This window comes from Budorcas taxicolor, chromosome 2 (genome assembly GCF_023091745.1).
Source record: "Budorcas taxicolor isolate Tak-1 chromosome 2, Takin1.1, whole genome shotgun sequence".
NCBI classification, from domain to species: Eukaryota; Metazoa; Chordata; class Mammalia; order Artiodactyla; family Bovidae; genus Budorcas; species Budorcas taxicolor.
The window spans coordinates 176,057,500-176,071,160 of record NC_068911.1 but is presented as its reverse complement, the minus strand read 5'-3'; the positions used below and the strand labels follow the sequence as shown (position 1 = coordinate 176,071,160).

Here is a 13,661-nt window from a genome sequence, read left to right as displayed (position 1 = left end):
ACATTAACAATATCTGAAATATAACTACACCTCAATATATTTCATTTTTGTAAAAATAAATACGGTTTATATATAACAGGAATAAATAAAACCAAAATGTTGTAATACTGTATGTATACATCATCAAAACATTTCCCTACTGTTAAACTCATCTATATTGTTTCCATATATAGTACAGTAGTATTACGAGCAAGAAAGAGGCCTGGCACAGACTCATAATACTGATGATATTTTGTGAGTCAGAAAGTCACTTATGTGATCTGTAAATAAATAGTAGACTAAAGTTCGGTGAGATACTTTTCAAAATGATTCTATAAATTCAAAGATATACCTGCATTCCTTTTGCAACTTGAGGTTCAAGAAGAAATACTATTAATTTTACCATGTTTACTGTGAGAGATAATCTCATCTTGAAGTTTTCCTCTTCAATTAATTCAAGAGAACAACAACCAATATTACACTTCAAAATAATTTTCAGAGCAAGTACAACGTGTACAAGTACAAAGACACTAGACTTGTGTGAAACTGTGTCTTAAAAGTCAAGTTCAAGGGGTGTATAAGTACCTCAACAGTGCTAGCAATATCCTATGTCAAAGCTGAGTAATGTGCACATATGATTTTCCTTTAAAATATATGTGTGAGTATGTTCATTATTCTGAAAATATCATGTATTTCTTAGTGAAAATATCACTTAATAAAGTCATGTTAAATAAACATATATATCTGAGACATATAATGAAGTTATAAAGTTTACCATTTTGAAACAGCAGTTTCAAAGTAATAGGAAGGTTTTCCTTTTCTAAAAGAAGTAAAGCTGCATAAACACTTGGTTGCTTTGCCTATTTTACCTGAAAACCAAAGGTAAATCTCCTTGAGTTATTCTAATACCCACAGATTATTCTATAAAGGTTAACTGAGGAACTAATCCCAACGTTAGGAAAACAGTTAGTGGATACATGTTTTTCTATGCCAGATAACCATCTTAAAAAAACAAGTTAAAATTTTAATATTTCCTTACTGTAATGGAGAAGATTGATGTTTACTGATTCTTAAAGTTTAATTTTTCTAGTATTCACTGATTTTATCACTTAAAATTGGCTTTCTATGGAATAAAACAAGTGTAGGATGTCATAGATGCTTACTGAATAAGACAAGTCATTTTTATTACTCCTTTGTTTAGCACTGGTTCACACACCAAGTATAAACAAGGTGCTTGCTTTTGTACATTGAAAGTACTTGTAGTTTCTCAAGGCATTTTCACTTAACTAATTCTCAAAACCTCCCCATGACACAGATATCACCACAATTCTGCAGAAAAGGAGCCACAGGTATTCTGAGTTAAATTCAGGCATCCCATGTATATTCTCTAAGTGCCTGCCTGTCACTGTCCTCGAGGTACTAGGGAGAGTAGTAAACAAAACAAACAAAATTCCCTGCCTTCGTGAATATCACATTCCGGTGGGGAAACATCAGCAAATGTTTTGGTAAATGATGGTAAATGCTTAGGAAAAAAGAAATCATTAAAGGGAGATAAGGTATATTTATGCATTTAACAAAAATCCAGTAAAAATCTAGTAATGATGAGCTGGGAGGAGACATGAGACTGAGACACGGGCTGTTTCAGGACAGAATTACTAGCTCCTTCAGAAGGCATCATTAACTAAATGCATTTCTATACCACTCTTTCCTTATACTCCACTCTCTTAAAACAAAGCTTTCAGGTCAGAGCTGTTCGCAACATTTTGTTTAAAAGTCCTTCCCTGTGGTACAGATGGTAAAGAATCTGTCTGCAATGCAGGAGACCTGGGTTTGATCCCTGAGCTGGGAAGATCCCCTGGAGAAGGGAATGGCAACCCACTCCAGTATTCTGGCCTGGAGAATCCCATGGACAGGGAGTCTGATGGGCTACAGTCCATGGGGTCGCAGAGAGTTGGACACAATTGTGCGCTAACACTTTTTCACTTTCACACCACCAAATCGCACTATCTAAACTGTCCTGCTACACAACAAAATGGAATGACCACAACAAACTAGCAGAAATTGCTCAAATTTTCACACTTACCATAAGCACTAGGGAAGTCCCCAGGTCCTGGCCCAGGATAAAAAGGACCTGGTCCTGGTGGTTGAACCGGGTACTGTTGTGGTGGCCCAACATATGGAGGGCCACTGTGACGGTACTAGAAGAGAGGAATTACAGACACTAATAAATAACATGAAAGTAGCTTACTATGGAAAAATCAAGGGGTGGGTATGTGTGTGTGTGTGTGTGTGAGAGAGAGAATTATTTAAAGGAGGTAAAGTCACTTTGTTAAACACATTCAAAATGATTGCTGTCCATTAAGATGCAATGAGTAGATAAACAACAAGGATTTACTGTATATACAGAGAACTAAATTCGGTATCTTGTAATAACCTATAATGGAAAGGAACTAAAAAAATGAATATATGTAGGTATAACTGAATCACTTGCCATACATCTGAAACTAACACAGTACTGTAAATCAACTATACTTCAATTTTAAAAAAGATGCAATGAGGATGAAGAAAAAGGTGCGCCTTATGAACAGTCATATAGCAAATGAGAGCACAGGCAGACATCAGCTCACTGAAGAACTATTTCAGGCTGACAGCTTTCAACAACGCTGAACAACATCACTGGACAGCTAGTTACTGAGTCTACTTTAGAGCAACTGACTGTGGGTAAGGGACTGGGGGAAAGATAGGATATAAAAACAATTTCTCTATCATCTTAGAAAATTTCAAGAGATGAAAAAATACCTCCTTACAATATTATGAAAAATGACAAAATGGCTTAGACTTATATCCAACAAAAAAGTTCACACATCACTAAAAACCAATGCCATCAACCATCCTTCTTGCTCCCCCTGGTGAGAATCTGAGTTAATCCCTACACTACAACTGATGGACCACGTGGATCTGAGAGATACTTTACCTGTGGTATACAGTACTGAGGACCCTGGGGCACTGGGTACGGCATGGGCAGATGGTTAACCATCATGATGTGCTGATTGGCCTGATACACTGCAGTGGGTGTCTGTGCACCAGGACGAATGGAAGGACTGCTGTTCGGGATGGTAGCTCTAGGAGGCTGTATTTGAGGCCTCTGGAAAAACTGAGGAGGGGAGAAAAAAAAAATTTATTTATTTATTTTTACAAAAGGCAGTATATAAATTTTACTATCGTGAGCTTTCTCCTTTTCTCCACTAACAAAAATCTTAATAACTTGAATAAGAAATACAATAATACATTTCACAAAAAAAACATTCTACATGAGGCCCAGCCACACTAATTCAAGTTTTGATCAACATTGTCACTCATTTAAAGACAGCAGGGCAATTTCACTTTTAAAATGAAGTCTCAACTAATTGAAACTAAAAGTTCTATGCCACAAATGATTAATGTGAAAACGTGCGGTAAAATACAACAAAAGGGGTAGTTGGTATCTCTCTCAAAGCTAGGTTCTGCTGTATTATATAAAAGCATTCTTGCTTTCATGAAGAGTTGATGGCTCATTATCAACTTATTAGAAGCTAAAGTCCCCTAAAAAAATACCAGTCAAGTCATTTATAAAGCATTTAGAATAACAACAACAACAAAAATCTGTCCGGACATTAAAATTTTCATCTCAGTTTTTCAAGGTCAAATTAAATTAAAATTATCTGTGAGGGTGTCACATGCTGTAATAGGAAAAGCCTTGACATATAATAGGAAAAGCCTTCATTTTGAAAACAGTGGCAATCTCATACGGAACTGAACCCAGTTTTGCTTTCTCAAACAGTTTGCGATAAAAGTAGAAATATCTAGACAGGCTTGAGAATGGTCTAGAAGGAACTTTCAAATGGCAACCAGTACTTGTGGTTATTTATGGTTCTCACTGCGGGCTTAAAAGCCTTGAAACAATATACCAATAGGAAATTCCCACTGTGAGTGCACGTATTCATCAGCACACAATCAATCTCACTCTTAAAACAATAAGGGAATGGAGAAATAAGGAGGCCATGCAGAACCAGTAGTTTGTTACCTGGATGGGTCTGAATCCTCCCTTCAATTATGAAGCAAGAAAGCAGCGGGAAACAGAAAGAAAGCCAATGGAAAAGCTTACAGGTCAGTAAAGGGGCAGGACATAGCATGCAGCTCAGCAAAAACATCTTTCTATTCAGTAACCATAGGAGGAGAAGGAAGATTAGAAAGCCAGAATGACAGTTCTCCACTTGAGAATTCAAGGGCACATGGAACTGAAGAATCAAATGACATTTAATCAAAGTAAATAAATCCAGAGGCAGAAATATTCTAATAGTATAGCCACAAGTCTTAACAGCTTGGAAGGAAATGTCTGCTTAGTGGACAAGCACAGCTAGAACTACTGAGGACTACTCCTGGCTCTCATGGACTCCCACGATATGATGCAACATTAGTTATTTAGCTAAGACCCACTTTTCATCTTGAGTAGAGATGAGCGTTAACAGCAGGAGTGCCATTTGGTTACTTTCAAGTTTGAGAAAGTCCTAAGAAATACCTAAACTTGTCAACTTTTACCTGACTCCTTATGACAGAAACTTGCTCTTTTCAACTAACTAGGTATGCAAGAGGCCACCTACAGGTTTAAAATGGGAAATACAGTAGTAGTCTAAAAATGTTCAGCTCCAAAATCTCCCGAGTTGTCTTAGGATTCCAGATGTGAGTGTTGCTACTGGTCCTAATAAAGGCAAGTTTGACCTTTGGGCCTGCTCAGGTTTCATCATGTCCTACTCTTGAGTATCAAGCTACCCACAGGTAGTAGGAAGTAACTTTTCATCTTGTGTTGAACTGGAAGACCTGGGATCCAGTGCCCAAGGCTCATCCCCATTCAGCCCTCATACCCCAGGGCAAAGAGAATAAGGCACAGACAAGGAACAGACAGGAAGGTACAGAAGGAGAATGAAGTGAATGGGGAAAACCAGAGAGTAGTGGGTGAAGATGAAAAGAAAATTCGAGAGGCAAGGGTGATAATACAGGAGGAGCCTGGGCTGGATTACAGAGACAGCAGTCTTCAAATTATCTCTACTGACACAGTTTTGGTGACAGACACAAGAATTTCTGTCAATTAAAACCAGGAACACTGGACTAGTAAACTTTCCCTGCTAGACTTCACTTCTCTTAATTACACAGTAGACAGAATCTATTTTTCATCAACAATGTGAGCTGTAAACAAACTTCAGGAATGAACCCAAGCATTTTTTGTAACACAGTATATGTATCAGGAGCCACAAAGCTGTTACAAGACTCAAGGAGAGCAGGGTCATTCATCTGGCTCAATACATCAAGCACTCCTAGATGTCAGGCACACTGGATACGATTAATTCTGTAAGATTCCCTTCCATGAACTCTAGAGGGCAGCCAAGACAAAGAGAGGATCAAACGGACAGATCCACTGTGGTTATTACCAACTAAGTTTGTCAAAGTACTTATTGCTTTGAAGACCCTTGGTGTTATGGGGAGGTGAGGGGGCTAGAGGGAGAAAGGAAACTATTCCATTAACTTACGCAGAACAAGAAAAATAGATAGAGGTTCAGTTTTCCCATAACCACTTTTCTTACCACTATCTTCTACCTGTTCTGCTGGAATTTTTAACCAGCCCGTCTAGAATAACTGAGATTACATTTTACTCAAGGGGATTTCTGAACAGGATAAGACTGTTTGCTTTAGCTCTTTTGAAAGAGAAACAAACAAATGTTTCTAATGATACTCTTAATAACATATACCTGAGCCAGTAAAAGACTAAATTTGTGTTTATGTGGACATACAATATACATTTTTTTAAAATAAACTAAGACTTCAGCTTTGAAACTAAAAAATGTATTAAACATGCACACTAAGTAACAACAATAAAGATTCATATAGCACTTTCAGTTACCAGGTACCACTCTCAACACTTTACACATATATTAAGCTAATCTTCATTACAAATCTCTAAGGCAGATACTATTATTAAGCCTACTATTAGATAGATCTATGAGGAAAGTGAGGGGGTGGGGGGTTAGTAACATCCTAATGGTCTCCCATGTACAGTTTAGACATAATCAGGTTCTGAGGCTGTACTTGTAACTGTTACACACTCTACCCCTCATGAAACGGAATGCCCTTTGTGATGTCAAACGTGATATGTCAGTCGGAAGAATTCTTTCCAAAGCTGAAGGCATATGCCAGGACATTTATCAAACTACACTAACAGGTAGCACATCAATCATAACTGATTACTGGTAACAAAAACACCCCATCAATCACTTCATGAAAATTCATGCATATCAGTCAGGAAAACAAATTTCTTCTTCCTGCAAGACCCTTAATTCTCTATTTCCTTCAGAGTTAGTGAAACTTGTTCATACATTTTTTTTTATCCCTGGTACATTTAACAGGCCTACATTTACTCAACTTTACTGCACTAAGATTTTTGCAATGACAGGCTACTTGGATCTTCTTTCTTCTTTTAAAAAAAAAAACACATCTCTCTGTCTGTCTCTCTCTCTCTCTCTCTCTCTCTCTCTCTCTCACACACACACACACAGAGGAAAAGGTATAATGGCTGGACATGCAAAGAAATGAAAAGATATGGATTCTCTTCCCTCTTAACCATTCAACTGTAAATATAGCATTAGACTTAACAGTGGACAGACATGGCAGCAAACATAGGTTAGTGAAAAGTGTGGATGTGAACAGGCTTTCCCAAACTGCTTGCAATGCTTCTGAATACTTTTTCCTCTCCACTGAGTGCTGAAGAATCATAAAAAGAAGCAAGATGTCCTGTTTCTGGAAGCACAGTACAGGCCATTTAGTCTAACCATATACCTAATGTTTGAATCTCTTAAATGACATGCCTTTGGGGTTATCAGACTTTAGCAACTCAACACAGTTCCACTGTGTTGTTAAATGGGAATTCTGACACCACAAAAGTTCTTCCTTCTATTGGCTCCAAAGTTTCTGAACCACCTATCCTCTGGTCTGACATCTACCCTCCCAAAACTCACATTGAAGTCGAATCCTTCCTCTCTGTAAGTGACAACCTGCCATTGCTGGCAACTTATCACTATTTTTTGTTCCAGGTCAATCACCACTCTGCACCCCTTGTCGTTCCAACTAAGATTTTTAAATTCCCTGAACAGCTTACTCTTTTCCCCTCAATTTTCTCCCACTGCTCAAAGTTCTCAAAGTAGAGAGCTGAATATAAATATCCAGGTCTGCCCAGAGTGTGCCAGGCCCTCACTCAATAAATATCTGCTGCAGAATAAAGGAACAATATCTCTCTTTTATTCTGGCCAATTATGCTTCCATTAATGAACAAGGATCACAGGAGCTCCTTTGTCAAAACATTTTACTACCAATTAGTACTGAGTTACAATCATCTTAAACTCTTTAATCTTCTTTATACATAACCTGGCAATAAGTCATGCTCTTCACTTCTGTGTACTCTTACAGTTGTAATTTGAATCTCATATAGGAATCAAGTGTTTTATTCCTTTGAAAATTTATCTGGCTAATTTCAACCCATCATTTCAGACTGTATAGAATCTTCTGTATTCGAAATATGTCATGTAATATCAAAACTACATCACCATCAGCCAATCGGCAGGCAAGGCATTAGTCCAAGTCACTGATAAAAATGCTGAAATGAGACAGTCAAGGAGAGAAGAACCTTGTACAACGTAATATTATCTCCAAGCAATCTGTTAAGTCTTCTTGCACTAGTATGGCCCACTAGTATGCCAGGAAAATGGAAGAGGAAGAGGACAGCGCCATTTGAGGTGATACTTTGGGTAGCTCCAAAGGGCTAGGATACCTTGAAAACAAGAGGCTGACTTTATAGGGGACTCAAGATTGCAAGATTGCTGATCTTCACAGAAACACTGTAGAAGCAAAAAAGAAAATGTTACCTCTGACACAGTATTTATACCTTTACCATAGTTTCCTGGCCAACAACATCTGTCATATTGCTTTTTGAAGATGATGTCCATTTCTCTTTTTTTTGGTGGTGGTGGGGGGTGTTGTCGGCGGGGGGGGGGGGGGGGGGGGTATGTGCTGTGCAACCTGCAGGATTTTAGTTCCTTGACCAAGGACTGAATCCAGGCCCTGCAATGAAGCCAACCACTGGACCTCCAGGGAATTCCCAAGATGCTGTCAATTAGAATATAACATTTCTTATGAATCTGTTCTCTAACATCATCAAAAGACAAAGACATCTCTAAAAAAAAAACTATATAATAGTCAGAAATTCTTTGAAAAACACCTATTCATTTTCAGCAATTATAAAAAACTTATTCAGTCACATTAGTTCTTCCAAAGTCTAAAACCACTGAGTACTCATTAATTTGCAAAGCAATAAAAACATATCAAAACTATGCTTCTGAAATCCCTAGTTTTTTGCATATGTATTGATAGTTCAACCTACTGGAGGGACAAACAGTAAGATTCTCAATTAAGAATTTTTAGGTTAATATCATTTTTTAAAAAAAGCATGCAAGGAAAAATAATAGTGTTATGATTTTCTGATGAGCTAGAAAAAGACAAGGGGTAAAGAGTATGGCAGAAAGTGAAGAGGAGCTAAAAAGCCTCTTGATGAAAGTGAAAGAGGAGAGCGAAAAAGTTGGCTTAAAGCTCAACATTCAGAAAACGAAGATCATGGCATCTGGTCCCATCACTTCATGGGAAATAGATGGGGAAACAGTAGAAACAGTGTCAGACTTTATTTTGGGGGGCTCCAAAATCACTGCAGATGGTGACTGCAGCCTTGAAATTAAAAGATGCTTACTCCTTGGAAGAAAAGCTATGACCAACCTAGATAGTATATTCAAAAGCAGAGACATTACTTTGCTGACTAAGGTCCGTCTAGTCAAGGCTATGGTTTTTCCTGTGGTCACGTATGGATGTGAGAGTTGGACTGTGAAGAAGGCTGAGCGCCGAAGAATTGATGCTTTTGAACTGTGGTGTTGCAGAAGACTCTTGAGAGTCCCTTGGACTGCAAGGAGATCCAAGGGGTCCATTCTGAAGGAGATCAACCCTGGGATTTCTTTGGAAGGAATGATGCTAAAGCTGAAGCTCCAGTACTTTGGCCACCTCATGCGAAGAGTTGACTCATTGGAAAAGACTCTGATGCTGGGAGGGATTGGGGGCAGGAGGAGAAGGGGACGACCGAGGATGAAATGGCTGGATGGCATCACGGATTCGATGGACGTGAGTCTGAGTGAACTCCGGGAGATGGTGATGGACAGGGAGGCCTGGCGTGCTGTGATTCATGGGGTCGCAAAAAGTTGGACACGACTGAGTGACTGAACTGAACTGAACTGAAAGAGTCCACATAATGGGATATCACTCAAGTACAAATCAGATGTTCTTCTGACTTACAACAATTTATAATGAAGGTTATTCATTTAAAATTCTTTGTGTTTTCCTGCACGTAGCCTATATTATCAGATAATTTAGATTTCACTAAGAATTAGGAGGTTAGACCTAAGGAATTAAGCCCAATAGCTGAGCTGTTCAACAGGCTGCCACTAATCCTATGTGGTTACTTAAATTAAAATTTAATTAAAAATTCAGTTCTTAGGCCACGATGCATAATTCAAGCACTCAACAGCAACACACGACTAGTAGTTGCCACAGTGAGCAGCACGGATACAGAAGATGGGCCTCATCACACAAAGGTCTATTAGACAGTGCTCCTCAGAGGCGCATGTCAGACGGAGGAAAGAAGTCCCTAAGGATTCTGTCAGGAACAAGCAAGGATTCTGTCAGATCACAATGCAGAGTCTGGGAGACAGAAACATCCTTGTAGAACACCTCATTCACAGGTAAAAATAGCTCGGTGAAAGGGGAAGGTATCTCACTGCTAAAGGAAACTGACACTTACCACGGGCCTCGTATGTGTCAGACACTGTGACAGGCAGGTACTTTTAATTATCACAATGCCCTTAGGAAATGCATGCTCTTATTATAATACTTCAGTATTACTTCATGTTTTACCCATTTCACAGATCAAGCTGAGGTCAAAGGTCAGTTTACAGTAAAGGTTAGACTGAATCCCAGCTATGACAACTCCCAACCTATATTTTCGTCACGGTCTCTGCTGCCACTCTGTAACTCCTTGTGAGTTAGGTACCAGATAAAACTGCCCATCACTGGCCTACATTAAGCTCTGAAAAATACAAGAGTTCTGGTAATAAGACTGCACAGATGCTTAGTCAGATTATCTATCCATTAAACTCTGATATGCCAGGTCTGGCCCTAGAGGCAAATTCAAAACCTTCATTTAGTTTATTTTTCCAAATCTAAGAAACTGCCTAGAGCAATACAAAATTTCTCTACCAGGGACCAGGACATCAATTTTAACTGCACAACTTTGAGTACAGAAACCTTTAGAGGTCATAATAGACAGGATGGAATACAAGCCAACTGTTTCTTCCTTTTTAAAAAATCATTTTGCCAAAACAACCACATTACAATAGGAAAACATGCATAGTTTCAACGCGTGCCACCAGGTAACAATTCTTTGATGCCAAACACTGTTAAGTTTTATGAAGTTTATTATTTATTAATGCTAAATCCAATTCCTTTGAACACTATGTGAACTAAAATCATATATCAATATACTGCAAAATGTTTTTGTTCCATGAACAATTTAAATTACCTCAAAATGCAAAGACTCTTCAGCCATGGTATAAAACCAACACTTGATAGTTCTTGTGAAATTCAAAAGCAGAATAAGGACAGGAACATCAGTAACTTTAAACCACAGCTGCACAATCCTCAAAGACCAGATCTACATTATACCAAGCCCCTTGTTTTAGTTCTGGGTGTACGTTCTGTTCTTTCAGCTTCTAGGTACCTCGGGATTTTCAAACATTGGAATAAAAATAGGTGACATATTTCTAAAGCCAAGAGTGTTTTACATATAAAATAAGTTAGGACTGCTTCTTTTACTGTTATTCTAAGCTAAAGCTCTCTTCAGCTCACAAAGTGCAAAAAGAGTTCATTACTACGCCAAAGACTCCCCGCAAATGCCAAAAATTAACTGTACCAGGAAGATGATGCGGCTGGCACAACCTTACTCAGAACACAGGATCCCCCTGACTTGAGGGACTCAAACAGAGCCCTGGCGGGGCTCTTAAGAAGATCACGGAAAGATCTGTTAAATGAAAGCAGTTCTAAGAAACAAAGACTTCCTACACCAGTTTCTTGGTTCTCTTAAACTAAAAATGTTTACTACCCAAAACCCTGTTGTTCCACTTCAATTTTGACAACTTCATCTCACAAAGAAGAAGAAAAATACATAAGTTCCAGATTACTCAACTGGATGACGGTGTTTTCGTAAGGAATTTCCTTCAAATAGCTCATCTAAATAACTATTCTTTTTTCTTTGCAACGTTTTGCCAACTAAAAATTGGCACCTGCCATCTGCCTCCATAAGGACTAAATCAGACTGCTGCAGCCACTGACCTTCAACACACCCTGAAAGGAGTTCAGGGTGGAGATCAAGAATGAAGCCCTCTGTGCTCGGGGAAAAACTGGCAGAACAGGCCTTAGGAAGATAGTTTCAGAAGAAGCAACTCTTACACCTCACAACTAGGAAAGCACTAAAATTATTTGTGGTGATGTCTGCTCTTCATGACTAGCAGTAACCTTCATGAGACTAGCAACAGAGACTAGCAACAATCTTCTCCAAAAAACTGTGTGCTTGATTGAATGTACTCCCCTTTCACCAAAAATCACTATACACTGATCCTCCCCGCTGCCTCTTTGCAGCAGTTTCTCAGAGCTATCTAAGATGCTGTCTCCAGGGCTTTTAATCCTCATTTGGCCGCAAGTAAAACTTAATCCACAACTCTCACCTTGTGCATCGTTTTTAGTCAACAGTTTATGGAAACAATTGTTACTAAACATCTATGGAAAGTTATATATGTACTACAGGACTTTAGAAACATCAAAACATCATCCAGCACCAAACTGTTTCATAAAAAGAAAAAAAAAAATGAGATCAAAGCATTGAAAGGATACATGATTGGAAAGGTAGCCACTGACAAATAATGTCATAAAGGAGAACTGAGGAATCTATTCACTAATTCTAACTAATCAAAACTGACTCTAACCCTTGATTTAATTCTTTCTGGCCAAAGCAAACAGCTACAGATGGGAAGAAAAAAAAAAAATGGGGGTCTTCATTCAACTTTGAGTCTTAATCACACACACACAAAAAAATTCCAGGACATAAAATATTTTCCCTAAAAAAATCTCTTTTCTGTATGCCTTCAACATTTGTTTTCAACAGTACTGCTTTCATTATGCAAGCCTCTCTATGTCTTGTTTCGAATCATGAGCATCTCCTTCTCCATGAAACTCTCAGGGTTTAGGTCTGAGGAGATGTCTTAAATACAGGCTTCAGCCAGTCATTCTTAAATGAGAAATAGTACCACTTCCATACAGGGTATCTGGAAACGTATGGAGGTATTTTTTTCATTTTGTTTCTTAAACTGTCACTGTAGGAATTTCACTGGCATGTATTAACCCAAAGGTTGCTAAAAGAACTGCAATATAGAGAGCAATTTTTCATAACTGGTTATTCTATCCAAAATGCCAATACTAATTCTATAGGAAAACAAGCCAAACTGGCCCCTCCATCCATGAATACAAGATGCATACTCTTCCTAACGAAGTCCTCGAAGGCACCCCACAACACTGGTTCAAGCTTCCTGATGCCCACAGTCCCACTCCAACCACTCTCTCCCCTGCTCCACGTCTCCAAAGTAGCTACTGCAGCAGCCTGAGCCAATGCTGTATATTTCCTTACTTAATTCTGTGAGGCACAAGGGAAAAAAATTTAATTTGTGTTTAAAAAGGAAGAATATCAGAGTAAAAGCAGCCAGCTACCTGAAGTTTTCGGATCCAAAAGCAATGCTCTGGGTTTATGTTGTATCTCAATAACCCATCTTCAAGAACCAGTGTGGGTTTCTTGATAATGGATAAATAATAAACATACACACATATATAGTTCTACCTTTTAATGGTTGAAATATGCTGGAATTTCACAACCATCATCCTACAGATAAATAAAGGACTGATCTGACAATACATTTTCTGAGACACATTACACATGAAAAATGATTTCAGGATAGAAATTCACCTTTTCTCAGAAAGATTTCTTAAAAGTTTTGCTTGGTTGTTAAATTTTTTAAAAAGATAAAATGCATCACAAGCCTTTAGACTCAGAAGAAAGTTTTTAAGAACTAGATTTTCCCAAAGCTGACAATATATAAAGGTTTAAACATCCCAATTTGAGGACCATTGCAACTGAACTCAAGTAGCAGAAACACTACGCCTTGTATCAAGGCGCTCAGAAACTTTTTTGCTGAGTCACTAGTTTTTTCACTCTGTGTCTTCAACAGAGATCTTTCAGCTTTCTCTCTGTCAGGAATTTCTGGCTTTATCCCTGATTAAAATGTAAACCTTGACTCTATGGCTCTTGAGTAGATTTGCTATTTTTTAAAAAATGTATAATCAATCTTTTTTAACCTAAGAGGTTATCTTTTTTCATAATTAGTAATCTTATCCACCAGATTCATAGTATATGCCAAACACTCCACTAATCATGTTATTTGTATTATCTCACACATATC

At 38.2% G+C, this 13,661-nt stretch overlaps 1 protein-coding gene across 1 annotated transcript in view; it reads right to left on the bottom strand.

Annotated features, from left to right (window-relative positions):
* The window catches only part of EIF4G3 (eukaryotic translation initiation factor 4 gamma 3), a 359,681-nt gene that overhangs the window by 158,656 nt on the left and 187,364 nt on the right, over window positions 1-13,661 (bottom strand). The window contains exons 7-8 of the mRNA XM_052636017.1: window positions 2,954-3,133; window positions 2,063-2,177 (exon numbers count right to left, since the gene is read on the bottom strand). Of these exons, the coding sequence (XP_052491977.1) occupies window positions 2,063-2,177; window positions 2,954-3,133 (295 nt within the window). The remainder of the gene's footprint in view (window positions 1-2,062; window positions 2,178-2,953; window positions 3,134-13,661) is intronic.